The following is a 26036-nucleotide window of genomic DNA, read 5'->3' as shown; positions in this document are numbered from 1 at the left end:
GAGTATGTCAGCTGAAAAGAAATAAAGGCAAAACAGCCCAAAGTCAACATTTTTTCCACTTTTAGCAGTTTTTACCTGCGCTGAGGAGCCTGTTCTTTAGTTCTGGTCTGTTTTATGTGGACATGTATACTTGAGACAGGCTTTCTTTATCCACTGCACCTGTAAGCCAAGTTGTTGTGGTTATATCCATCATTAGGGTGATTTTAGCATAGTGAAGTTTGTCAGTCATGTGACAACAAATATGATTTGCATGCACTGGAAAAATAAATCAGACAACTTAGAAATACATGCCGAATAAGTTGTAGCTGCATATGCATCACATGCATTCATTTCTATTTCAGTTACATTTTCTCACTGACCTCATGTGGGTCACCAAGAAATTGTGTTGCCTTAACCATGCCCAGATCTGAGCTGTGACTCACATTTAGCTTTATTGGACAAGTGACTATGTTTGGTAACTTCTTCATTTATTTATGTCTGCAGCTGTAAAAAGTGACAATGCTAAGGTCATCAAAATGCTGATGGGTGTTCAGATTGGATTCTCAAATATAAGAAGTATGAAAAGTGATGACACTTATGTTTCAGTACAGTAACACAAACAACTTTGTTTTTCACACTTTTTTTGTATCTGATATCAACTAAAGTGCACAAAAGTTAGTACAAACAGGCGCCATATATCCCAAGAATTCCCACTTGGGCAATATCTTTGCAAATTACACCCCATTAAGTAGGATATCAGCACTTGTTAATGGGTCATATGTTTAAAAGTCATGTAAAACATTTTACAGATCTTCAGAGGGATAAATAATCTCTATTTAGACACATTTTCAAGAAACAAGACAAAATATGTTTGATTTTGGTAAAGCTTTTGTCCCAAAAAAGCCAACTAAATACATAAAACACTGAGTCAGAGTCAAAACTCCAGAATATGAAAACAACATATGTCTCACAGATCCCATAATGTTAGAAAGATGTTTTCTATCATTCACTCTTCAGCTGGGGCCTTTTAAACATGTTGATCTCCGATTATGTAATCATTTCAATAGGTGTCATAAATACAGTGAATGTAAATAAAGTGCAGGAGTCAGAGTCCCTCCTGGACCCCCGGACCCCCCTCGGGCGCCCGGTCCCCCACGCCGTGCTGCCGTGTGCGCCTGCGTGAGGAGGCGGGGCCGGGGTCCCCGGACACCCCAGCACGGAGCTCTCTGCTCGGCTGCAGGCAGAAGCGACTCCCGGGACCAGCGGACGGCACGCAGGAGACCGGCGGCGCACGGAGCGGGGGGGAAAAAATGACCCAGTATATCGGATAAATGGCGAATTTTAAAATGAAAAGAGTCCAGCGCTGGCTGCCTTTGCTTTTGTTTCTTCCTTTATCGAGTAAGTGTCTCAGTTTTGTTGTTTATTATTGATGCGGTCTTTGTCAATGAGCGCACGTCCTCCGCGTTAATTGTATTCACCGGCAGCATTGTCACCATGTCACTTCTTATTTCAGAGATAACTTCATTGTTGTTACTCGCAGAGGACACACAAATAACAGATTGCTTAACTTTGTTGTATGTTATTTTATTAGTGGTTTATTGGGTCATTTAGGACGCTGAGCTTCATATTAATGCCAGATATTTACGACAAGCAGTGAACATCTCATCAACACACTGAGCATCTTCATGACAGAAAAAAAACATATTTGTATTTCTGTTTTTTTGTGTCATTGTGTTTTTGGTTCTTTTACAAAAACCCTTTTCATCCTTGAAATATCTGCATTTTTACTATGATTATTATAACTATTTATATGTCTGTTGTGCAGCTCATACACAGCTCATAATTGAAATTCTGCTTCTTTCCTCTCCAGGCGTTTTGTGTTTTAGCGAGTTGTCCTTCATCACAGAGCCCACTGATGTGACTGTCCTGCCGAAGGACCCTGCTGTACTGGACTGTCAGGCTCACGGGCAGCCTCCAGTCGCAATCAAGTGGCTCAAGAATGGAGTGAAGCTGGCAGAAAGTGAACACATGCAGTTTCTGCCCAATGGCTCCCTGTACATACCAAAGACAAAGCATACCAAGGAGGATTCAGATGAAGGCTTCTACCAGTGCCTTTCCCAGAACAAATATGGAGCTATCCTAAGCCAAAGATCACGTCTGACTATCGCTAGTAAGTATGGTGCAGAGAGTGAAGTAATGGATTTTTTTTTTTTTTGTTCGCTGTTGCCACTCAGATTATGTTGGGTTAGACTTGCAGGTGATGTTCTCTTTGTGGCGTTGTCAACATGCCAGCATCCGAATGGCAAGTTCACGGATTGTAAAGCAGGAGATGGGAAGCAGATGTATCCCACCCTTGTGTTTTTTCTTCTTTACAAGGAGGAAAACCTCTAAAGCTTGAGCTCCCATGTCATTGCATGTTGCCCATACTTGAGTTTAAAGCTGTCAGTCCAGTTATTGGACCATTTTAAGAGACAGTTAAAGATAGATGGAGAGTCAATCTGAAAGATCATAAATACTTGATGAATTAGCTGTCATGGGTCTAAATATGCAGAGTTTGATGGTATCTCTTTTGGGAAAAGTACCACTTGCACATTAATTTTGGAACTCTTTAAACACTGGCAAAAGTTCTAAAATTGCCTTCCCTGTCTTTAAATGTTGGTGGGGTTGCATTGTCACTGCAGAGTGTGGCTCTGTGTAATTGCTGAATGGTCTGCTACACAGAGGAATCTCTGAAAGGCCATTTGCCTTTTAGCCTTTGTTTGGAGCGCCCCTGACTGCCCCGAAAGAAAAGGCTAGATTTCAGGGCATTTGTTTGTCCACATATCAGTGGACAGGACAGCTGTGTCTATTCAGTGGGCCTGGTCTACCATGGACACTTCTCACAGGTCTTGGAAAGGATATCCCATGGCTGGTGTCATGGAAACTTGTGTGGCCCTCTTCAGTATACTGATTTTGGCAAGAACACTTTTGCAGGTCTGATAATCAAAATTCCCAAAACTTTACAATTATTGCCAGACAGTTCAATGATTAGAAATACAGGGATGCAAGCTGTAGTGACAAACATTTCTAATAGATGTATAGATTAATGTGCTTTCTGCATTGTGTTGCAGATATTCTTAATAATTTTGAAAGCTATTTTAAAATATCCTGAAAGTCAACCACACAAAACTCCTCAAAAGTCAAGTTTGGTCTGGCAGGCCAGCCTTTTGTCAGTGAAAGGGTTAAAGGTTTTCTGGTCAGCTGGAGGCGTGGAGTGGAGGATGGGACTCCTCTGTGCTCCCCTTCTGTCCAGAGGTCCTGGGGGTCAGGGGTCAGCGGTGGAAAGGCTTTGTGATGTCACAGGCCTGCTTCGGCGGGACTGCCCTGCTGTTCTTTCTTTCACACCACAATCCCTTTCACTGCGTTGGCCCCTCTGCTGCCCTGTCAAGCAGAGCGCTTTTGTTCGAGGAAGGCCAGTTAGTCATGTGAATGAACAGGCCTGATACACACAGTCAATACTGCTTCCAAAACATGTTTTCATCTTGGGTCTATTTATTTTTTTGTCTAGTCTTTGCACTGAATCACCAGTTTCCACACCTCCAGGGTTTACACAGTCAGAATTTAGTTATCACTAAACTCAAAAAAGATCCTGGAGTATTTAAAAAAATGTATTTTCCAACTGTGTGTTATTTATATTAATGTTTTATTTCAGGATTAAAAAACAAACAAACCAGGAAGCTCCAGGTCCTGGCTTGTGGCCTGATGGTTTAACTGAGTTCGATCCGGCTCCCAGTTTGGCCTAAAATTTAATGAAGAGGGGGGGGATGTGATGCGAACTTTGACCTCGCAGGAGAAACCCTTATGCTGGTTCACCCAGACACCGATTTTTGTTCTCAACGGCAGAAGTGACCACATTAACAGAAGGCCACTCCCACCGTCTGCGTCCTCGATCTCTTTTATTCAGAAACATGAAGTTCAAAACTTCAGAGTATTTTAAACATGCTCACCAATCAACCAGTCCATCTCCAGTCAGGACAACGAGACAAACACTTCTGATCTTGAGCTACAGATTAATTCTCTACTTAAAATCAACTGCATTTTCACTTGAATAATCCACAAACTATCCATCTTCCAGAAGTCATTTTTGGATGGATAAAGACTAAAACTTAATCTACCTCACAATATTAGCCTGTGCTGTTGTTGTGATATTAATGAGATGAAATCCTGAATCAAAGCAGCACTCTTTTATATCACTCGCCCAAAGCTCAGCATTTAAATGTGGAGTTTCAGTTGAAAAACAGGGTATTGATTTCCTTTAACGTGATATTGACTTGCTTCCTGTGAGTGAGGGGGGTAGGGGAGAGTTATCACCTTAATGAATGAAGGTCATTGGTTATATCTTACAGAGTGTGTTTCTGTTTAAGCAGATTGAGGGTGGCGATTATTGAAAGCTTTTCTGAATGAACATAGGCAAAGCATGACTCGGCAAACCGTACACAAGTGTATATTCCTTCTCAATGGATGTAGACCCTTGTTCCAAAATAACCCTTTTTTCTTCAGAGAAACTTTCAGTTTGCATGCATGAAACTAAAATAGTTTTATTTTGCCTGTGACTGAGGAAATTGTTTTTTATTTTTTATTCCTTTCTTATTCAGCATTGTCTTATTTTACTTTCAGTTCTTTTAAAGCAAAGTGTATTGATTAGTTTTTATCTATGATAATGCATCATTCAGTGTCATTCTTCAATTGATCCATTGATTGGGCCAGCTGGCCGGGATAGGACCTGATTGCTCATCTGCACAAAAGCATGATCAGGGTGTCTTACAGGGATCAATTCCTTTCATATAATTAGTTAACATCCATCAAAGTCAAAGCATTGAATGCTTAATGTAATATGTTCTACCAAAAATTAAGGGGAAATGTTTTTACAACCAAAAGAAGCAAAGGAGACAAACTGGCATTCCGTGGTTATGCACCAGATTTTAGTTTCAGATCATTTACATCTTTAAATGGATCATAATAAATGTCCTTTTTTAACAGGTATCTCAGAGTTTGTGTTGCATCCTGTGCCTGTGGTGGTGACTGAGGGCTCTGTGGCACGATTCTCCTGTGCAGTCGCCTCCAACCCTCCCGCCACCATCACCTGGGAGGTCAACCAAAGCACACTACCTCTCCAGACAGACAGGTGCCTGCCCACACTCAGTTATTTTAGACACAGTAATCCTAAAGTAATCCACTTGTATTTGCACCTTGGTGGCAGATCTCAAAATCTGTTGCAGTCCATAAATACCTGGCAGCTTGACACTAATGTTATACTTGTGTGTGTCCTCAGAATAACAGCTTTACCAAATGGAGTTCTTCAGATCTACAATGTGCAACTGGAAGACGCTGGACAGTATCGATGTGTGGCAACTAACATTGGTACCCGGTTAAGGAGTAGAGCAGCCACACTGACAGTCAATCAAGGTACTGTTGTTGCTTTAGCTGGATCTTATGACTGAGCATCATCTCATCCGTTTCCATGTGAAACACTGAGCTAATTTTTTTTCTTCAATGTTTCTTTTCTCATCAAGATGCTGGCCCTAAACCACGTCAAAGACCCAAAATTATTGCTGGACCCCAAAACGTTACTGTTTCCCAACGTCAGACTGTGGTACTGGAGTGTGTGGCCACAGGTAATCCTTGGCCTATCATCTCCTGGAGCCGCGCTGACAGTAAACCCATCGATGTGTATAATGCCAAAGTACTGGGCAACGGGAATCTGGTTATTACTGATGTCAATTCCAAGCACAGTGGAGTCTACCTCTGCAGGGCCACTACCCCAGGAACCCGCAACCACACGACTGCTGCAGCCAACCTCACAGTTCTAGGTACAGTAAACTCTCTGAACGTTGTACCAATTTTGCAGAGTGGTTCCAGACTATGTTTTCATGATGATTCTCTTCCACTTCCTTATCAGTGCCACCAAACATTGTTGAGAGGCCTGAGAGCCAGACCCGTCCAAGAGCAGGCACTGCCAGGTTCATGTGCCAAGCGGAGGGAGTGCCTCCGCCACGCATCAGCTGGCTAAAGAATGGTGAAGCAGTTCACCTAAATGGAAGGATCAAGATGTACAACAGGTATTGTGTAACAGCAGTGATCGCAACACTAAAAAAACAAATGAACTCAGCTGAAACCATTTTGATGTTGTCCCTCTTTGCTTCACAGTAAACTTGTCATCACGCAGATCATCCCGGAGGATGATGCTATCTATCAGTGCGTGGCAGAGAATGAGCAAGGTTCTGTGCTGTCCTTGGCCCGCCTTATTGTGGTCATGTCTGAGGATAGACCCAGTGCACCGAGGAACATCCATGCTGAAACCATCTCCAGCTCTGCTATCTTACTGGCCTGGGAAAGACCGCTGTACAATGCAGACAAAGTCATCGCCTACTCTATCCATTACATGAAGGCTGAAGGTGAGAACCGGAAGAAAAAGAAATGGTCGTATTGGTTAATTTATCAAATGAGCTTTTAAAAGTGGACCACGGTGTGAAGAGACACAAGCTGGTGGTCAACCACAACAAGCTACGTCACTCTCTCAGATGTGATCAACTTTCCTTGGTGAAGGCCATCTGCTGTCTCTGCAGAGAGCAGAGGTCAAGGAGGACTTTGCTTAAATAACAACAGGCTTAGTCAGCCCATTGTCCGCTCCCCAGCTCATTCCACTTGCAGTTAAAGGAACAGGCCTCCAATTTCAAAAGTCTCGCTGTTTTACAGACATGCGATGCCAGAACATAGTTCACTTTAACCACTAAAAAGACAGAAAAGCAACTCTATTAAGTCAGCTCTTCTAAGTGTTCAGTAAAGTATTTAACTGGTCTGAAATGAGCGTTCTGTTTGTGCGTCACACTACACTTACTTTGTTCTAAATGTGTTTCCCAACCTTTCTGATTTCTTCAACATCAGGTCTGAACAACGAAGAATACCAGGTTGTCATTGGCAACGACACAACCAGTTATATCATCGACGACCTTGAGCCAGCTCGGAACTACAGCTTTTACATCGTGGCCTATATGCCAATGGGAGCCAGCCGTATGTCAGACCAAGTCAGTCAACATACCCTGGAGGATGGTAAGCATACAGCCATCAGACTCCCAGCATTCCTTGCAATAAATCACTCAGGTAGTTAAGCCAACAGGCACACAAGTGATGTGTGCACAGACCACATTCTGAGTGAAGAGAAGCATGATTTTACTGTTGGTGGAACAGATAGTTTATATATTTGACAGCTGTTTTTGGGGAATAATATGTGATTTTTAAGTGTCATTTTAGTTTCTATTAAGTTTATCTGAATAAGTCCAGATCCAGGCTGGATTTCTGATTTGTTTATTGTCCTGCAGTGCCTCTTCGTACCCCAGAATTAAGCCTGACCAGTCACAGCGCAACAGACATCCAGGTGAGCTGGCAGCCGCTGCCGGCCAAACTGAGCCGTGGCCGGGTGTCTGCGTACCGACTCTCCTACCGGACAGCCGTGGACAGCAATGTTATATCCCTGGAGCTGCCACAAAACAGCACCGAATACCTTCTGGAGGGCCTGCAGCCCGATACCATCTACCTGCTCCGCATGGCTGCGGCTACGCGAGTGGGTTGGTGCGAACCGTCGGCGTGGACGTCACACCGAACGCACAAGATCTCCAGCAACAAAGGTAAGTCTGCTGATGTACAAGGAGGCTACTGTCGATTTGAGCAGTTTTGCTTGTCTCATTTCTCAAATAATCCACAGGTTTTGATGCATAATGTTTGTAGGCTCAAATGCAGACATTTCAGCACAATAACAGACTTAAATACAGTTTGCACTGAGTTGCTCTCGCAATCAAACAGTTGCAATCACTGGTCCTTACAGTATCTCTATTTTGCTGATCTTTCAATATGAGGACGATCTTTAGAGTTCGCATGGAGTAGCTGGCGTATGACTAGACTTTGCTCTTGTAGCATTGTCCCACAGTCTTTGTGTTGGTTACCCAGAAACCTTTGCCCTCTGCTGTCAGTGATGTTAGAGCGGCCTCAGTCACGGGTCATAAAGAGAGGGCCTCAGGCATCTATGTGGGGGAAAGAATAGCCTGTTTTCACGGCCTGGTCTGTAGGGGGAGGTTGTTTGTCCACTGAGGTTGAATTTTACTTGCTGGAAAAGCTTGGTTATATATTTCATACAGTCGTAGAACGCCACGATATAAAGTTGCACAGTGCACTGTTATTGAATTGAAGGTTGCAAATTGCCAATGGAAATCATAAAGAAAACCAGAGATGTGAATGTTTGTTTTGTACTTTTACCATCTTTTTTTTTTGTTGTTGTTGTCATGTCTCTAAATAATATTCTAAATGTACAAATGTGTTGACCCAGTGCCTGCTCTCTCTGTCCAACTCAGTGCCTTCAGCCCCTCTTCTCCAACTTGAACCTCTGAACTGCACCTCCATTACGGCTCGCTGGCAGACTGCCTCAGATTCTGTGGCTGTCCAGGGATTCCGTCTGGTTTACCATGAGGAGGGCCAGCCCGAGCAGCCCACCATACAGCTGCAGGCTCACGCCTTTTCCTACACCATCAGTGGCCTTGGTGAGTGATTGGAAAAGCCTAGTTCTATATTTGACTTTATTAGCGAGCTTCGATTGTCTGGACTAAAGATCTGATCCAAACACAACAGAAAATGATTACCACTCCGAGTGGACCCTTTTGCACCGCCTAATTTAATTCAGTGGCCAGTTTGATGCTGCATCTGCATCTCCACCCTTTGTCCTAATCAATATGAGCTGACCCCTCTTGTCTAACCAGCAGTCCCCTCCAGTCTGGCCGGGGTATTGTGTGAGATCAGGCTCCTAAGGTTAGAGGTCAGAGTCCAGATGTCCCTCCCTCCACCGTTTCCCATCCCGAGACTTGCATAATTATGCAGCGCTATTGTGTCGTGTCCACAGTCAGACCTGCCCTGTGAGACCCCAGCCACTTCCCCCATTTAGCTGGACACCAACGCACAGAAAAAAGCCCTTGGGATGGGACAGGGCCGGACCGAGTCACTGACCTCCAGCCATGAGACAGCAGTCTTGGATTAGGACCCTGCCCCCCAATGGTCATCTGTGCTGTTTATGTAGATAAGCAACAGTCCTCTACAATAAAGCATCATGAAACAAAATATAGTATCCTCACAGGTTAACAATAGAGTTTGGTTTGACTCTCTGACACCACATAAGCAGAAATAGGTTGATTTCTTTTAAAAGTAATAATCAAAGTAAACCAGTAGTTATTAGATATAAATAAATCTGCACTGTTCTGTAAGGTTTTGTGTTTATAATCGGACAAAATCACAGGTTTCATGAGCAAAAGTGTCACTGCTGCTGTTGAGGTGATGTTTTGTCGGATTCGCTCCAAGTTTAAGGCTACGAGGGCCGACGAGGCTTTAAGGTCTTTGTAACACAAGGGCAGTAAGAACAACGTGAAAGAGGAAACAATGGGGGCCCACCTCCTCTCCCACAGTCCTGCACCCAGATTCTTTCTGTTCTATCTTGGCCTGACCCGTGACCTCAGCCAAACCCCCCCTGAGTCCCATGGGCCTAGGATCCCAGCAGCTGAACGCTGCCCCTGGGCCCAGCCCCCACAGCAGGCCTGGACACACTGCCTTCACTGGTCAATACCCAAAGGCTGACCTTTCACACTGCAGGCATAAAGCAGATCTTAACACTCCCTAAAAACACCCTGATTTAGGGTTTCAGGCAGTGGTAGTTTTCAAAGTTAAAAGCGTAGAATTTGCACGCTTACATGTTTCCATCCTAAAAGCAAAACAACCTTCTCTATTTGCGATTCTCTCTTGGATGTTTTCAAGTACACAGCCCAGATGTTTTACAAAATTCCCCTCTGTTGTCAGATCGAAAATTAGATTTTTTTTTGTGTAGCATTTTAAAGACAATCTAATCTTAATCAACCTCTGCAGTTGTAACTCTTCATACACTCTAAAAACAAACAAAAACAGTCAGCACTATTCTGTGGACATTTCCATAAAGCTTATCGATCATGTCACCGTATTTTACCAGGAGCAGGAGCCGGTTGATCTTTCTCATGCTCCTTATGCAAGACAACACGTGATGAATGAGAGGTTGGGGTGACTCAGGAGGCCACGTATTGTCCATCCGTGGGGGATGGCCAGCTACGACCCGCAAACGTCCCCCTCCTGCAGCTAATTACTCACGTCTGCCTTTTTTTCTAAATAGATCCCCGCCTATTGCTCGACCTCCCAGCTTCGTTATTATTCCACTTTTCGTTTGAGAAAAATGGCCCCGTTCAGTGCTTCAAATGTCACTTTTGGAGACTTGATTTCTTTTCAGCAAAATAGCAACGAATGATTTAATATTATTTATTTTTATTCCAGATCCAAGAAGAAAATATCATGTCAAGATTCTTGCTGTCAGTAAAGTGGGAGACGGATATCAGACGGACCAAACAGTTAGCACACCCGGCTGTGTGTGTAAGTACACTGGTAGAATGTGTTTACTTTAGTGTGCAAATACATTGGATGTTTATTTTATTTCACGAAAATGTGATTTTTGCTTGTTTCTCATCGATTAGCGGCCAGAGACCAAATGGCAGCAGCTCCTCCACCTCCACACCAGGTCACAGTCTTGGCCAGTAATTCATCGGCGGTCTCGCTGCGTTGGAGTCGCCCGTCTTTCGCCCCTGGAAAAACTGTCAGCTTTACAGTCCGCTGTACACCTGTGGGCACACACAACGCCTCTGCTATACGCTACCTGCAGACGTAAGGAACCTCCTGCAAGAGTTGATCTCTGAATCAAGAAAGCAATTCTGCGCTGACAACACATCCTTGAAGTTCAATAAATGCTTATTGGTCTTTTTTTTTTTTTTTACTAACACATACTCTGTATTATTGCCTAGCAACGGTATGTTAATGGAGGAATGTTGTTTTTCCGCAGGACCAAGCAGAGTGTGACGGTTCAGAAACTGGCTCCAAACACACGCTATGAGTTTGTGGTGCGTCTTCATGTGGACCAGATGTCGAGTCCTTGGAGTTCGGTTGTTTACCATCAGACTCAACCAGCAGGTAGTAAGCCCACTACTACTGGAGGCATTGTTGGCGTTGAATAGTAGTTTTTTTATGTTTAAAGATTTAACAAATAGTCTATGAATCATGTTTATTAGAAGTAATACACCAAATCCTGTCAGTATTAGTGTTAACTTTGATACAGACTGAGTAGATCGGTGTTTCGTGTTTAATTTGAATGTGATTTATCTGCTTTCAGCACCCAGTCAACCTCCTGCAGGCCTGCGAGTAACTCTGATTGAGGATGATACTGCTCTGGTGTCCTGGAGGGAGCCGACGGAGCCCAACGCAGTGGTAACACACTACACCATCCTGTACGCTTCACAGAGAGACTGGATGGCTGGACACTGGCAGAGAATACAGAGGGAGGGTAAGTTATGCATATTAATTTGAAGAAACCTTATTTCTGCAACTTTAACGCTCCGAATCTAAATCATGTGATATTGCTGCTTTGTATAGGAACTCATACGATGGCTCTGCTGGAGAAGCTGGAGCCGGGGAATGTCTACCTGGTGAAGATCGCTGCCTCCAACAGGGTGGGCGAAGGGCCTTTCTCTGCCGTTGCGGAGCTGGCGCTGAGGCGGGGAAACACGCACCGCAGCAAGAACCCCAGGCACTCTGACAGCTTCACAGAAACCACAGGTACGCAGCGGCAAACACTGGAGCATGACACTGCGCAACAAACACCGGCAGACTGTGCTTTTCACCTGATATTTTGCTTATTAGAATTGTCACGCTATAACATTCAGGTTTTGATGTCATTTCTTGATGCAGTGCAAGTCCAGTTTGATTTATCTCTCCAGCTTGTATTTTATATTTCTGTTTTACCATGAGATGAAAAACTTTGCTGCCCACTGAAGACTGATATTAATAAAAATCCTCACAGAGTAACTTTAAGACCTTTCCGTGGTGTGTGAGGAAACCATAGGAAGGCGTGTTTCTCACTTAAATAGATTTTTTTTTTTTACTTTTTTTCCAATGAATATCTTGTTTTGTGCCCCAAGTGTGAATTCACATTTAATTGTTGTCACTGAATTCTACCTATATTTGTTGATTTAATCATTCTGTCTGCTTTGTTTTGTTTTCCAGAGTTCTCTGATGGTCTCTACCACATAGACCAGAGGTCGATGACAGGGATCATCGTTGGTGTGAGCATCGCCCTGGCCTGTATTGTTATGTGTGCCTTGATCCTGATCAGTAAAGGCAGACCAAGGTACTGGATATTAAAGTCTGTATTAACTGAAACAATTCATGGTCATATTTTACAACAGTTTGTCATAATTGATTTTTTTTTTCTCATACGTGACCATCAGAAAATCCTCCAGTCCTAAAGTGATTGCTGTGGGAGTGTCTGAAGGTCCACATGCTGGTCTGACGCTGCCCGGTGAACACCACATAGAGAACGTTGAGGCGCTTGTGCCAATGATCAGCGATCACTTCTTAGATGCCAAGGTGAGACAAGCATGATGAAATGGTTAATAGTTTTCACAGGACTTCAGTTCAGCGAACTGTAAAACGTTGCACTTGTCATTTCCTCGTCGTCAGGGTGGATCCAACTTGGTCATTAATGGTTCCGGTCCAGTTGGTCAAAGCAAGAGATGGCTCCTTTTCAAGAGAGAGGTCAGAAGTGCAGCTGACTGCAGCGTCGACGTGAGTGTTGCGACATTTCAGATGTTTCCAAACACTCTTTTGTTTATTTCATGATTATCTTATCTTCCTCCCGCAGGTGGAAACAAGAGCAAGCCTGTACGAGGCTGGTAAAACCGTTCTGAGGTATGAGGAGCGTCCAGGCTCTGCGCCGCTGCCTCCTTCGTCCCGGGAGATCATCTACGGCCCCCTTCACTCGGAGAGCTCTCACACCAGCGAGGGCAGCCAGGCGACGGGCGACTCGGGACACTACTCCAACGAGGAGAGCAACGGAGAGATGAGCAGCCCGTCGACGCACCAGAGCTCCAGACCGGAATCTTTCGGATCAGACGACGCGACGAAGCCGTCTTATCAGGTAGACGACGAGGAGAAGCCGAGCCCCGCCTTCCACCACTCCGCCCCCGCTGCCCCGCACACCCCCCAGGCAGCCCGCTCCAGCTCCTGACGCCGCCCGGCCCGTGCCTGCTCACCAGCGGCCAAAGCCACGCCGCTTCTACCTCGTTCGCTTTCCGTGTGAGGCCGCTCAGGAGGTATCTGAGGGGACCGGGAAGCTCGCTGCTGCGATGGAGGAGCTGGCGCCTCAGCTTTGGACTTACCTCAGGATTTTGTATGAATGTTTGTTCCAACATTTTTTTATTTTTTATTTTTTTCCGGTTTTTTAACAACTTTCTACCTGTTCGTCTGCGTTTGGCGTTGTCTGTCCTAAACCAAAGCTCACCCACGATGAATGTTAAAATGAATGTCATAAATGTACTGTGATACATTTGCATTATATTTAATTACTTTCCACTGGAGCGGAGGGTGCAGTCGAGCCTTGTTTGATGACCTACCTCAGTGTTCTGTTTCTTATTGACTTGACTACCTCCTTTTCGCCTGGTTTGTGTGCAGTAACACCTCAAACTCAGGGGACAAAGTGAAAAGGCTTCATTGCCATGTGTTGTTGACCTCTGTCCGGGCATTTATTTTCTTGTCTCTGTTCTCTCAGTTGGAGGAGCTTTTGTTTCATATTGTTTTCTCTTTGAATGGTGTATGATGTGAAGATGACAAGTGCATTAGATTCTGTCAAACTATTTAGAGCTTTATCAAACAAAACAGTATTGTTTGACATTTTCAGTGCACTAAACCCAAAGCTTTAACTTGGCCTTAAAACGATAAGGGCTTTACATTCTGATAAAGATTACATCCAAAGACGGGAGAAATTGTACCCAAAGAGTTTGCCGAAATTATGATAAATATTCTAAAACAACCAAAAGTCTTGCGGATGTAAAGGAAAAGTGCGTTTGCCAAAATTGTCTTCTTGCCAATGATGTAAATTTCTCTTCGAACTGGTGGATTTCGTAGTGTAAATTTAACCGATGCTTTATTCTGGTGAAAGCTTTAACACAAGTGTCCTCGGCTTGTGTTCCACTTGCCTTCTCAACCACTGCCGAACGCAGCAGTGATGCCGATGCTATTATCCAAAGAGTTGTCTGCTTCCTCAGATGGGTATGGCTTTTTTCACTCAGTTGATCCTCGCGATGACGTATTGACACAAGACCAAAGATCCAGCGTGTCTTGCCAGTGACAGAGGGTTGTATTTATATTCTTTCTCTGAGAATCGTCTGTCACCTTTCACAAACAAAGCAGTATGTGGAGGGAGTCTCTCTGTCTCTCTCCTTTGTATTTTCTGTCCAGGTGTGACAATGAAGGATACTGACTATCATAATGAAAACCCAATGTGTGAAGAGCAACATAATCACTTTTAATACCTTTTGTAATAGAAATGATCCTAACCAAAGAAGCTTGAAGTCTCTGTTATTTAGTGATTTTCTTTGGTTTTCATTTACATTCTAAACATTCTTTGCATTATATGCGATATGATTTCCACTGGGTTTGAATACTAGAAAAAGCATTTTTGCATAGCTCTTTTTTTTAAGCTTGAGATGTCAAAAACTGATCCGCTGTCTTTCTACAACCATAAAATCAGTACATTTAAATTTAGATTGTCCCTTCTAGCATATTATTGTGAACCAAAAAGTTTTCCAAATTTAAACGTGACAGATTCCACAATATGGCAAGTTTTGTAATTCAAGTTTTTTCTGTGTCATGTCATATAGAAGATTAATCTGGAAGCCACACGTAAATTTGCTGACTTGACTCAGGTTTTATATGTAGATTTAGAGTGTAGATTTTACTGTTCTTATTTAAGTTATGGTTTTCTGATATTTCTGCTTTTGAATACCAAAATACTTTAATCCAAAGTGAGCAACAAAGCAAATTATTTTATGTGTTGAAATGTTGCAACTGACTTTTTTGATACTCTCAAGATGTTCGAAATTACTAGATAATAAAAATGTTCTTGGAAAAATACGCTTTGTGTTGAACCTTTGTTTCTTCTGGTTTGTCAAGATGTCTTTATGTAAATGAACTTTTCAGTTACTTCTAGGAGAGATTTTATGAGATGTTTTGGAGCAGCGTGCAGCCACTGATATGATCTTTTATTCAGTAAGTTATTTCATCAGTAGAATTTTGATCAGGGTGTTTCATTAGTAGGGTAGTTTTTCTCAGATAAGCTGTTAAAGCTCTTAGGGAAGTGAAGTGGTTTTCAAAGTGTGGGGTGGGACTTCTTATGGACCTCAATATTGTGTGAGAAAAGTGTGTGCGTGTGCATTTTCAGTTTGAATGCATAAATAGGACCTACACAGTTCTTGTACTTTATCATCTGATCTAACTATTTCAAACTGTACACTTTGTGCTCTGTATACAATTTCAGACATAGCATAGGGGAAATATGATGCTAAGTAGGGTTATCTAATTCTGAATTACAGCAATTGAAAAAAATAGCTGAAGCCTATCTAGAAAAGAATGTATACGATTCTGTTGCACAGTGGCAAATCTCCACTGTAAAGTATTTTATTGTTTCGTTTTATATTTCAATAATGGAAGGCCAGTGTTGAATGTCTTCATGTAGCGTTTGTGGCTGGGTGGCGTTACCAGTAGATCCAGCAGGGGGCAGCAGGCTGCTTGCAGCTCGCGGATACTAAGCAGCAGAAGAAGCCTCGGCTCGGTCTTGTTTTTGTCCGCTGCGACACGCAGCGTTTCCGCTGTGAAAATGCGCATTGAAAAGTGTTATTTTTGCTCCGGACCAGTTTACCCCGGACATGGGGTGATGTTTGTACGGAACGACTGCAAGGTATGGTGTAGTCATTGTGTCTGACAAACTGTCTAATACCCTGTAAACTCTCGTGCTTGCCTGTCGTTAGCAATCCGGCTAACGCGTATGCTAACAGCGTGCTTCATTCACTCACGTGGGTGTTCACTGTTAAACAGTTGATGGTACGGTCTAAATAGAATGATGAACTGAGCGGGCAATCTTACCTATTGCGTAGGTCAAGTATATAATTCCCCCTTGAAAGTCTTTGTTAGAGTAAAGTATCTAATTAGGTAGTTGAAGTGTGGAAACTGGTTTCAGGCCTCATTGTGTTCTGGTGGAGTATCGGCGCCCTCTGGTGGCGATATTTGGATATAGCAGCTGAACACAATATCACTTCCATTGCAGTTTGCATCGTGGATTTCATATTCATTGTCTTACACTGCAGCGTTGCATGTGTCGTTTTTATGTTGCTTCAAATTAAAACTTTTATTATGATCTGCTTGTGTTGTTATAGTGCTGCATAGAAGTGCATTTTTTCAGTCGGTTTATACGAAAGGCATTAATGGCGTGTTTGCTCCTTAAATATATGTTAGAATACACTTACTCCCATTTGTGGGATTTGAACCATTAGTGAATGTTTCACACAAAGCTAGAATAAAAGGAAATATGTAAAGAAAAAAAATGCTAGTATTTAATATTTATTGTTGATGACTTGATGTTGAGGGAATGTATTTAACTTCATCTGTGCCAATTGAACATTGGTGAATTAGTTTTTTTAGTGTCCAAATCTTAGTACACCATATAGACATTGATAAAGTCCCTGACAGCTTTTGTGTGCAGCACTCCTGAGATTGATGTTACTGCATGTATTTCAGTTAACATTGTCAAATACTGGCTCAGGTTGTATTGAGTTTTCCAAGAAGTTTATGAACGTAATGTCGAATTTGAATTAGTTAAAATGATTCAAAGTGCTGTTTGTTTCCTCTGGTGGATAAACATATACCTATTTAGAATTTCCTCCCAGCAGAATGAAATATTAGAACTACACTAATTTAGCTGTGATCACCTTGAGGTTACCCCCACTGTTGCATCTTGATGAGTGTTGACTTAAAGCTCTAATTTTTTTCCCCTCCCTTTCTTGATGAATGCAGTCCTTCAGATTCTGCCGATCAAAATGCCACAAGAACTTCAAGAAGAAGCGAAACCCAAGAAAAACCAGATGGACCAAAGCATTCAGAAAGGCTTCAGGAAAAGAGCTGACAGTGGTAAGCTGCTTGTTGACGTGCACCATCCCAGAATCAGTCATTGATTGTTTTGTTTTTTGGTGGAAATCTAACCAACTTTCTGTCCTTCAGGATAACTGTTTGGAGTTTGAGAAACGCAGAAATATTCCTGTGAAGTACAGCAGGGAGATGTGGGAGAAGACAGGTAATGTACACATTTTATTTTACGAAGCATTTCTTGGAGAAATTTCATCTTATTTGTTTACTGAATTGTTCATGTTTGACTGTGAATCTCAACAGTGGAAGCAATGAAGCGGGTGGAGGAAATCAAACGGAAACGACAGGCGAGATTTATCATGAACAGGTAAGCAGTTTGTTTGGTTTTTTTAGTCATCCGCTCGTCCTATTTTTATAAGAGGACTTAAATCTGTTTTTGTTCTCCATTGTGTAGATTAAAGAAGGGCAAAGAGCTGGAGAAAGAGGAGGCCATCAACGAAGTCAAGAAAAATATTCACCTCATCAAGGCGCCACATGCAGGTAAAGAAAAAAACAGCGGCGTCATCACATGGTCAAACATCAGTGCTTTATCGTCAGTGTTTCTCATGGAGGTCAAGTACATAGTTTGTATTTCAGCATTTTATATATGGCAGATCTTTGTAAACTTTAATCTTATTTGTTTTTCCAGGAAAGGCCAAACAGCTGGAGGACAAAATGGTTCAGAAGTTACAAGAAGATGTGGAAATGGGGGAAGAAGATATTTAATCTTAACCCGGAGCAGTGATTCTTTTTGTGTCATGACACCCTTCATTTATATTGTTCTGCTGTTTGGAATTAAAGTTTCCAAATACCAGATGATGCTTATAAAGAGTTTTGATTCGCTTCAGGATTGAAATCATCGACTCACCACATGCGGTTTACTGCTAAACTCCTTATTTTTATTTTAAGTTGTGCTGGTTGAGCTGTATGTTCACTCAGCAGTTGCTTGACTTAATGTATTAATGTTAAGTATTTGGGATCTGTTTAGTGTATCAATTTTATGAGATGATAATCGCATTTATCTCAGACGAAATTAAAACTAAATGTGCATCTTAAAAAGATAAAACCCAAGAGGCATTTGTTTCTTTTATTAATGGCTTAATACTAAAATGTTCTGTATCAGAAGATAAAGACTTGCAGTCCTCAAAGCACTGTTTGTGTAGCAGCACAAAAACCTAAAAAATGTGTTTATGCTGACAGAAAAACAGGCCCACATCACTCAAGTTTTCTGTATGGTATTAAAGGTGGAACTCTTAAAAAACAACTACTTCTCCATTATTGTTGTCTAAATGGCTGAAAAAGTGTTATAAATGGATGGTGAATGGTTATTGTCAAAGTGTTGAGGAAAATTGACTAAATTATAAAAGTGATTGTCCCTTCATATTTGTTTGTTGTGGATCAGTGATCAATCAAGAATGAGGCTTTTGTGATTAAAAACAATTTCAAAGCCGAGCTACTTAATTTCCATACAGGAGTCATATTTGAAACAGAGCAATGGGCATGATTTCAAATGAAGTGTGTAAAAACACTAATAGATATTCAACAAGAAAAGGGGTGTCCGGAGGACAGAAAGGCTGAGAACCAGGGAGATGCAAAGGATGTGCTTGAGCATAATGCGTAAGTGCAAAACTTCACAAATGGCAAAAAACATCTTTTTTTATTTCTATTTTAATACAGTAAAATAAACAGGTTTCACAGTAACATTGTCTTTACAGCAGCAGTTCTCAAGCTGGAGTCCCTGGACTCCCAGGAGTCCATAAACCATGGCTTGGGAGTCCTTGAATACATTTCAAATATATTAATGCCGCAATAAAACAGAGTAATTCCTCCCCCTTACCTTAACTATGGACCAATAAAAACTCTGACATGATTGTTAGGTTTCACAAAGCTGTGAAGCATTACTCGCATCTCACACAGCTCAGCCGCTGCTTACACCCTCATCACTCCAACTGTCTGAGCTATGGTTGTCAACAATAGCTTAGCTATAATTTCAGCTTTCTCTATCACAAACTGTTGTTTCTTCTCCCATCTAACACTGGGTACCTCCGCTCCCTTGTAATTCCTTCCGTGTTCATAGTGTTATCTAAATACTTTCCATCTCTTCCTCATTTATGAATCCACCTCCCTCTCTTCTCCTCCCCCACATCTCCACTGTTAGACACTCTTGCTCATCGGCTGGTAGGAACACCTGAACTGAGGTCAAAGGGCACACAAACATATATTTTCAATACATTTTATTTGGGTATTTTGTGAAACTATTGAAGAAATGTAGACAAAGACAGAGTCTTTAGTCTTCTTTTAACCTCATGACCTTCTTTCTCCTTTTCCACGAGAGTAACTCTCGTTCATGCCTTTTATCACTTCCAGACTGGACTAAAGCTATAGCCTCTCGGTCTGCTCCCCAAACTGCTCAACAAACTTCAGATCATCCAGCAGTAATGTTTAACTTCTCTGTAGCTGCTTTTTTTTTTTTTTTTTTTACCTGTTTGTTTCTGTTTGTCGACTACTCTGGTCCTGTTTTTTTTTTTTTTTTACATGTCTTTTTTGTAGCATCCCTGTGCTGCATCTTTGTGTATCTTGGAAAAGCGCGATATAAAATAAATGTAAATGCATAATTTGGAGAAAAGAAAATGTGAAAGAAAAATAATACAGAAAAAAATACAGGCAGACAAATTAATGAGAAAAGAATTTTTAAAAATCAAATAAATAAATTGAACTGAAAATGACATGTGAAATCACATTAGTGGAAGTATTAATACAAAGTTACATTAAAACAATTGAAAATTATTAAAGAAATATACATTTTTAGTCACATTTAATGGTTTTTCAATTAAAAAAAGATACATCTCTTCTGTATAATTTATTGTCGCATTAATTTGTTTATTGAACCATTTAATATTTATGTATTATTTCGGCCCTCCATAGACTGAAGATAGTTTTGTGTGTCTTCGTTTTTGGAGCCATCTGGCGCTGTGTTGATTACTTTGGTCTGAGCTCCGCTCCAATCAGACTCTCCACTATCGATTCCCCGGCCTGCTTGCCGCTGCCTTTCATCCTCCATAAGAGGCGGGTGGTACTGCGACTTCCATCCAAAATCTCCGAGCAGAGACCAGAGTTTACAGCAATGTCCGAGGAAGTGGAAGTCACGCAGCCGCTGGACGAGCAGCAGGTACGAGGTGACGGAGGGAAGGAAGGGAAGTGCAGGAGTGAGAAGCAGGGCCGGTGGTTAGCCTCCGCTGCTAGCACGTTAGCAGGCTGTAGCACCCTGCTAGTTAGCATGCAGCTAATCCCGGTTTATCCGTTGAGTAATTATCGTGCATCAGATCAGCCTTTGTTGGTAAAGTTAAGCTGTGTGTCTGAGGACACATTTAAGGCTGATTTAATCCTTGAGGTCCGTTAGAAACGCAAAGCTAAAGGGAAATATCGATGCTAATGCAAACATCCGTTTACCTCATGGGTGGAGAAATTATCCACAAAACTACGTATACCAGAATAAATATTCCTGTTTATGGAAAATATGAACGTGTACATTTTCAAGGAAACTATTTGTTTGTGCGAATGTACTATATTGGAAAACTTCCTTCCAAACACACTGTACTCTTCCAACAGGAAGCGGAGGACAAAGTGATCAGTCCAGAAAAAGCAGAAGAGGCCAAACTGAAGGCCAGGTATCCCAACCTGGGAGCCAAGCCTGGGGGATCAGACTTGCTCAGGAAAAGGCTTCAGAAAGGGGTAAGTATCTCATTCACTCCCAGCATTTTTAAAAAGATTTCCTTCTGTCATGGACGGCAGTGGGGACCATGTGTTCGCATAACAAAGACATGAAATGGTGTAATTCATCCATCCATCCATCCATCCATCCACCCACCCACCTCCTATGCTGCTTTATGCTGTTCAGGGTTTCAGGGCACTGGAGCCAATCCCAGTTTGTTATGGACAAGAGTAAGATCACCAGATCACCACTCCAGAACAGGACGAGCACACAGAGACAGACAACCACACACATACACTCTTAAGATTCGAAGTCAACTTGGCCCCAATCTGGCCCCAATCCACTCTAATCGAACTTTCTATGTTACTGTCTTGAATTATCATATCAGTTATCATCAGAGACCACTTACCAAAGATTTTGTTCAGTGCATGATGTTCTGGGGTGCATGGCTGTGAAGTAGTTTAGGTGTTTTGAGTGTGGAAGGCAAAGGTATGAGTGGTAGATTTCTCAGCCCAATGCAAACTCGGTCTGACTCACAAACACAATGCAGGTCGGGCTTGATTATCATTGAATAAGTGTATGTTGTTACCCTCCCTTTTCATTGTTAATCCACCTAGGTGGGGGAGGGGTTGGGGCGATTTGACCTTGGCTTTGCCTGCTTGCATAATAGGAAAGCAGCAGTTATAAAATGGTACCCCATTTTAGGGAAAGTCAATGGATGTTGCAAATTTTACATAAGATCATTATGGCCTACATTTATAACAAGGAAATCTATACTATCATTAGCCTAAGGTGAAAGGCTGCATTTAATTTACCACATGCACTAATTCAGTTATTAAAAAAGAAAAATACTGACCTGAACTACACACATTCACGCAGATGTGTGAATGTGCACTGTTTTTTAAAAAGTTCAAACTAGTATAAATTATAGTTCACTTTGTAAAAGTAATGTGCCTATGGTTTTATAATTAATATGGATACACCTCTAAATGTAGGACTTTTGAAAGTTGTGCTTCAAATGGTTTTCTAAAGATTTTTTAATGAAGGCAACATGTCATGTGAAATAATTATCAATTCAAGTAAAAAAAAGAAAACATGTCATGATTGCTACAATAGTGAATTCTTTACATTTACTGAATTGTACATGTAGTGCCTTGACTCATTAGTCGACTGACAAAATCCAATAGCATTATTCAATCACTTAAACTTAGATAATTTGTATCATCTTAAATCATATTAAATTTATTATCACTTTGTTGTCATCTAGAAATCCTACATATTCTCATAATTCATGGTATGATTATTGAAAATTCTAAAGCCTTGAAATGGTATGAATTGAGTTTTTGTCCTAAGGAATCTAGAAGCATCCTAGCCAGTAAAGCGAAGACAGGATTTACACCAAATATTGAGAAACTGGTCTTTATATTTCATTTACTTTATGGTTTGGAATAGATTACCCTGTTTTATGAGAAATCCACTTGTTGATATAACTGATATAAAGTGATAAAAAGTATGCTTCATAATTTCTATACGGCAAAGTTTGCAATCAATTATGATCCAAACAATGTTTGTACTTTTGACTAATTTCTGTGTTTGTAATGAGTGTGTATTAACACTGTACAAGATAAGGCTTTTGAATAGATTAAACAGAGTGATAATAGTGTTACTATTACAGGCCGAATCGTGCTTTGCGCCAGTTGAAGAGGAGGAAGAAGTGGAGTACTTCATAATAGAAAACTCCAGTCAAAGGGGAAAGAGAAAACTGGTGGACAACTGTGGCTATCAGTACACCGCCAGGCGTGCCCGGGGTGCAGTGACTGACTGGCGTTGCTGCATCAGAAACAAGAGAATGGTGTGTAATGCCACTGTAGTGCAACGTGGAGACACTTTCGTGACAGGCCGACATCCACATGTGCATGAAGCTCTGCCTGGACTCAAGACTGCAGCACAGGTGAAAGCTGATGTGAAGCAGAAGGCTATGCAAGAGCCATCCAAGCCAGCCAGTGCTTTAGTGGCGGAAGTTCTATTGCAAGAAATGGGTGTTGGTCCGTGCCCTGCCCTGCCGAAACCAGAATGCTTGGCACGCATGGCAAAAAGGGAGAGACAGAAAATGTGCCTTCCGGAGCCCTGCCTTCCGGAGCCCCGCCTTCCGGAGCCCTGCCTTCCGGAGCCCCGCCTTCCGGAGCCCCGCCTTCCAGAACCCCGCCTTCCGGAACCCCGCCTTCCGGAACCCCAGGACCTGACTTGCAGCGTTGACGACGGGCATGTTCCAGATAGCTTCTTGAAGGAGGACCTCACAGTGGCAGGAAGGAGACACCTAATCCTTGCCACTGATGCTATGCTGGCGCTTCTTGCTACAGCCAAGAGATGGTACATGGACTGGACTTTCAACGTGGTGAAAGCGCCGTTCACCCAACTATGGAGCATTCATGCTTTTGTAAAGTGGGATGGTGGTGATACAAAGCAAGTGCCGTTGGCGTTCTGCCTTATGTCGGGCAAACGCAAAAAAGACTATCGTGCTGTGTTGCGTGCTGTGCTCTACAGCCTACCAGAACAACCTGCAGTCCAAGAGATGGTCCTGGACTTTGAGATGTCGCTGTGGAGAGCCATGGCTGTTGTGTTTCCCACAGTAAAACTGATGGGCTGCGCTTTCCACTGGACCCAGTCCATATGGTGCAAGGTGGAGGAGCTTGGCCTGCAGCAGCAATATATGCTGAGTGATTCTGTTCACAAGTTTTGTTGCCAACTGATGGCCCTCCCCTTCCTGCCACAGGAACACATCCCGGCCGAATTTGCCAAACTTGAGGAAAAAGCTGGAAGTAATCCCGCCCTTGTGGATCTTACGACCTATGTAAATGACACTTGGATTAACAATGACATCTGGGCACCATCGGCGTGGAGTGTGTTTATGCAGAGCTTTAGAACAAATAACGACGTTGAAGGATGGCACCATCTCCTGAATATTCGAGCTAAGAGAGGCCAAGTCCCGTCTGACCACCTAGTGACCCTCCTCCACCAGGAGGCATGCTTGGTGGACATTCAAGATCGGGTGGTGTCAGAAAGGAAGCTAAAGCGACACCAAAAGAAGTACTGTCGGGTGCAGTCACTCGTCTTCTCTCTGTGGGAAGATTATGAGGCTGGAAACATCTCGCCGACACAACTTCTTAAGGCCTGCGCACGCACCTACAGCCCAACTGTATAACTGGTCATGAGGATCCATGGACAGTTTGCCATTTCTCTCCCTTTGCCATGATGGAAATCCCACATCCAGATGATTAGCAGGCTCCATTGGTTGCTTTTCACCCTATATTGTGTCCTTGCTGGACTTGCACAATAGGTCATCCAAGCTGCATGAAGCTATGCAAAAAATGAGAATACAATCAGTTACTTTAACAAAAATCAAGCAGACCTGCGGTACCTCTCTTTGGGACAGCGTGGGTGAAGGAGCCTGGCACTGATGGAGCTTTCCAGGGCTCTTACACTCTGATGTAGGTGGTGGGAGGCTTTGTCCATGATTAACTACAGCTTTGTCATCATCCTCCCTGAACCTGAACTTTTCACATCGTGTTTGAACAAACTTTCGAAACTGTTTCTAGGCTAGAAAAAAAACTCCTCTTCCTCTGTTTAGTCCAGTGTGATATTCATCAGGAGTAGCATTGATGTTTTCTTTGATTGTGGCATCCCAGAGGATGATTTATGTTGTATTTTATTTTCCTTTGCGGTATGTCACATACGAAAATACTTGTCTATACTCTCATATAGTGAATGAATACATGGATAGATGCTTTTCTAATCCCGATAAAAATTCAAAGACTTGTGTTTATATAGTGTTTTGAAGCCAAGTCAAAGTTTATAGTATTCACAAGGTAATACAGGTCATGTCGTTATGTAAATTTTTTTTCCAATTTAAACAATATACATCACGTTCTTAGGTCACACTTGTTAGTTTATAAAAAGGTTTTTTACCACAGTGTAACTCGGATTCATGAAATCCAGTCATTTCATGTAATATATATTCTGTATTTTCTTTTTCCTTCCATTTTGTAAACTGTGTTTAAATTACTGCTTTTTCTTTGCTGTATTTGTTTAACTATCTTGTGCATTTGTTGAGAACAAACTGGTTTGCTTGAATGTTTAGATTTGTCTTCTGAAACGTTTCACCGGAACTTCCAGCAAGCCAAGTGATTAAAATTAGATTCATCATCGGCTGGATGATTGAGAATCTCCCTATACATTGTTCCGCGACTCAAACCTCACTGTCCTCTCACTTTGTGCCACTTTCTTCATGCAGCAAAAGTATTTTGACTCCGGTGACTACAACATGGCCAAAGCCAAGATGAAGAATAAACAGTTGCCATCAGCCCCTACGGAGAAAACGGAGATCACAGGGGGGCACATCCCAACACCTCAGGACCTGCCTCAGAGAAAGACTTCCATCGTGGCTAGCAAACTGGCTGGCTGATGGTTTTACGCTTACCGTTTTGCTACCATTCCGACGCCCACTTTATTACCTACCTGCTGTTTACGTTTTGTCCCACTGTTTTCCTTTTGTATGTTTTCTCCATGAACAAAGTATGTACCAAGCCAAATACTTAACAACAATTGGAAACCTTTCGGCACTGAAGTGTCGTCGCGATAAATCCAGTGAAATAGGAGCTGAAAATGTTTCTCAAGATCTTTGAGACTAAACCCATAAGGATTTCTGAACATGTCACGCCTGAAAATATGAGTGAATTATAATGTAATCTTTTTCTTTTTCTTTTTTTTTTTTTAACAGAACATTTTCACTTTTCAGGATATATGCCTCCATATAGATTGTCTAACAGCTGCAGAATTCCAGCTTGGATGGATCTGAACGTCGTTCTTCTGTGTTACTTGATGAAGAACTACTAGACAGAGAACATAGTAGCAGTCTGCATCAATCCATATGTGAAGGAGGCATGTCTGTTTAAACAGTGAAGTGATCTTCCTCCTTTTCTAATCTTTAACCACTTGTCTCTTTTTGTGTGATATGGTTTGATTCTGACCTCTCCAAATACTGAAAATTCAAGACCACACGCGCTTTGTAGCCGGTTGCATTTATCTCATATTCGTAACATTGGTTTGCAATGACCTGCTGCTGGCCCTCATTTCATCCTGACCTTTAAAATGGCCTTAAAAGTAATGAACCGCTGTTCCTCTTGAGCAATATTTGCTCCCTCAGTGAGAATCATAGATGTGAATCTTGCCTGAAATGTCTTTCACTGTC

The 26036-nt window shown here is 42.1% G+C and overlaps 3 protein-coding genes across 3 annotated transcripts; all 3 read left to right on the top strand.

The window, feature by feature from the left end:
* Window positions 1–1310: 1310 nt before the first annotated feature.
* Window positions 1311–14994, top strand: LOC115392210 (protogenin B-like). The gene is made up of 19 exons (XM_030096754.1): window positions 1311–1377; window positions 1850–2149; window positions 4999–5143; window positions 5291–5424; window positions 5532–5828; window positions 5918–6077; window positions 6166–6413; window positions 6904–7068; window positions 7338–7643; window positions 8364–8549; window positions 10351–10446; window positions 10548–10734; window positions 10910–11037; window positions 11237–11407; window positions 11497–11679; window positions 12127–12250; window positions 12351–12489; window positions 12583–12681; window positions 12764–14994. The coding sequence occupies exons 1-19, from the start codon at window positions 1311–1313 to the stop codon at window positions 13127–13129; spliced, it is 3501 nt and encodes a 1166-aa protein (XP_029952614.1). The 3' UTR covers window positions 13130–14994.
* Window positions 14995–15710: 716 nt separating this feature from the next.
* On the top strand, window positions 15711–17924 carry rsl24d1 (ribosomal L24 domain containing 1). The gene is made up of 6 exons (XM_030096806.1): window positions 15711–15856; window positions 16969–17082; window positions 17173–17245; window positions 17341–17404; window positions 17492–17577; window positions 17726–17924. Exons 1-6 carry the CDS (start codon window positions 15776–15778, stop codon window positions 17800–17802), a joined length of 495 nt encoding a protein of 164 aa, XP_029952666.1. The 5' UTR covers window positions 15711–15775; the 3' UTR covers window positions 17803–17924.
* Window positions 17925–20103: 2179 nt separating this feature from the next.
* On the top strand, window positions 20104–25467 carry arpp19b (cAMP-regulated phosphoprotein 19b). Its single transcript, XM_030096809.1, has 3 exons — window positions 20104–20245; window positions 20686–20808; window positions 25080–25467. Exons 1-3 carry the CDS (start codon window positions 20201–20203, stop codon window positions 25248–25250), a joined length of 339 nt encoding a protein of 112 aa, XP_029952669.1. The 5' UTR covers window positions 20104–20200; the 3' UTR covers window positions 25251–25467.
* Window positions 25468–26036: the final 569 nt, after the last annotated feature.

The sequence above is a fragment of the Salarias fasciatus genome, chromosome 7 (genome assembly GCF_902148845.1).
Source record: "Salarias fasciatus chromosome 7, fSalaFa1.1, whole genome shotgun sequence".
Taxonomy (NCBI): domain Eukaryota; kingdom Metazoa; phylum Chordata; class Actinopteri; order Blenniiformes; family Blenniidae; genus Salarias; species Salarias fasciatus.
The sequence above is the reverse complement of the archived record's forward strand: the minus strand, read 5'-3'. Positions and strand labels throughout refer to the sequence as shown.

Excerpts from the sequence above, each read along its gene's own strand:
- LOC115392210 (XM_030096754.1), top strand. The coding sequence starts at position 1,311 with ATGGCGAATTTTAAAATGAAAAGAGTCCAGCGCTGGCTGCCTTTGCTT. Across the intron at positions 12,251-12,350 it reads ATCAGTAAAGGCAGACCAAG|AAAATCCTCCAGTCCTAAAG; the intron begins GTACTGGATATT and ends CGTGACCATCAG. Across the intron at positions 12,490-12,582 it reads ATCACTTCTTAGATGCCAAG|GGTGGATCCAACTTGGTCAT; the intron begins GTGAGACAAGCA and ends CCTCGTCGTCAG.
- rsl24d1 (XM_030096806.1), top strand. The coding sequence starts at position 15,776 with ATGCGCATTGAAAAGTGTTATTTTTGCTCCGGACCAGTTTACCCCGGA. Across the intron at positions 17,405-17,491 it reads GCGAGATTTATCATGAACAG|ATTAAAGAAGGGCAAAGAGC; the intron begins GTAAGCAGTTTG and ends TCCATTGTGTAG. Across the intron at positions 17,578-17,725 it reads CATCAAGGCGCCACATGCAG|GAAAGGCCAAACAGCTGGAG; the intron begins GTAAAGAAAAAA and ends TTGTTTTTCCAG.
- arpp19b (XM_030096809.1), top strand. The coding sequence starts at position 20,201 with ATGTCCGAGGAAGTGGAAGTCACGCAGCCGCTGGACGAGCAGCAG. Across the intron at positions 20,246-20,685 it reads AGCCGCTGGACGAGCAGCAG|GAAGCGGAGGACAAAGTGAT; the intron begins GTACGAGGTGAC and ends CTCTTCCAACAG. Across the intron at positions 20,809-25,079 it reads GGAAAAGGCTTCAGAAAGGG|CAAAAGTATTTTGACTCCGG; the intron begins GTAAGTATCTCA and ends TTCTTCATGCAG.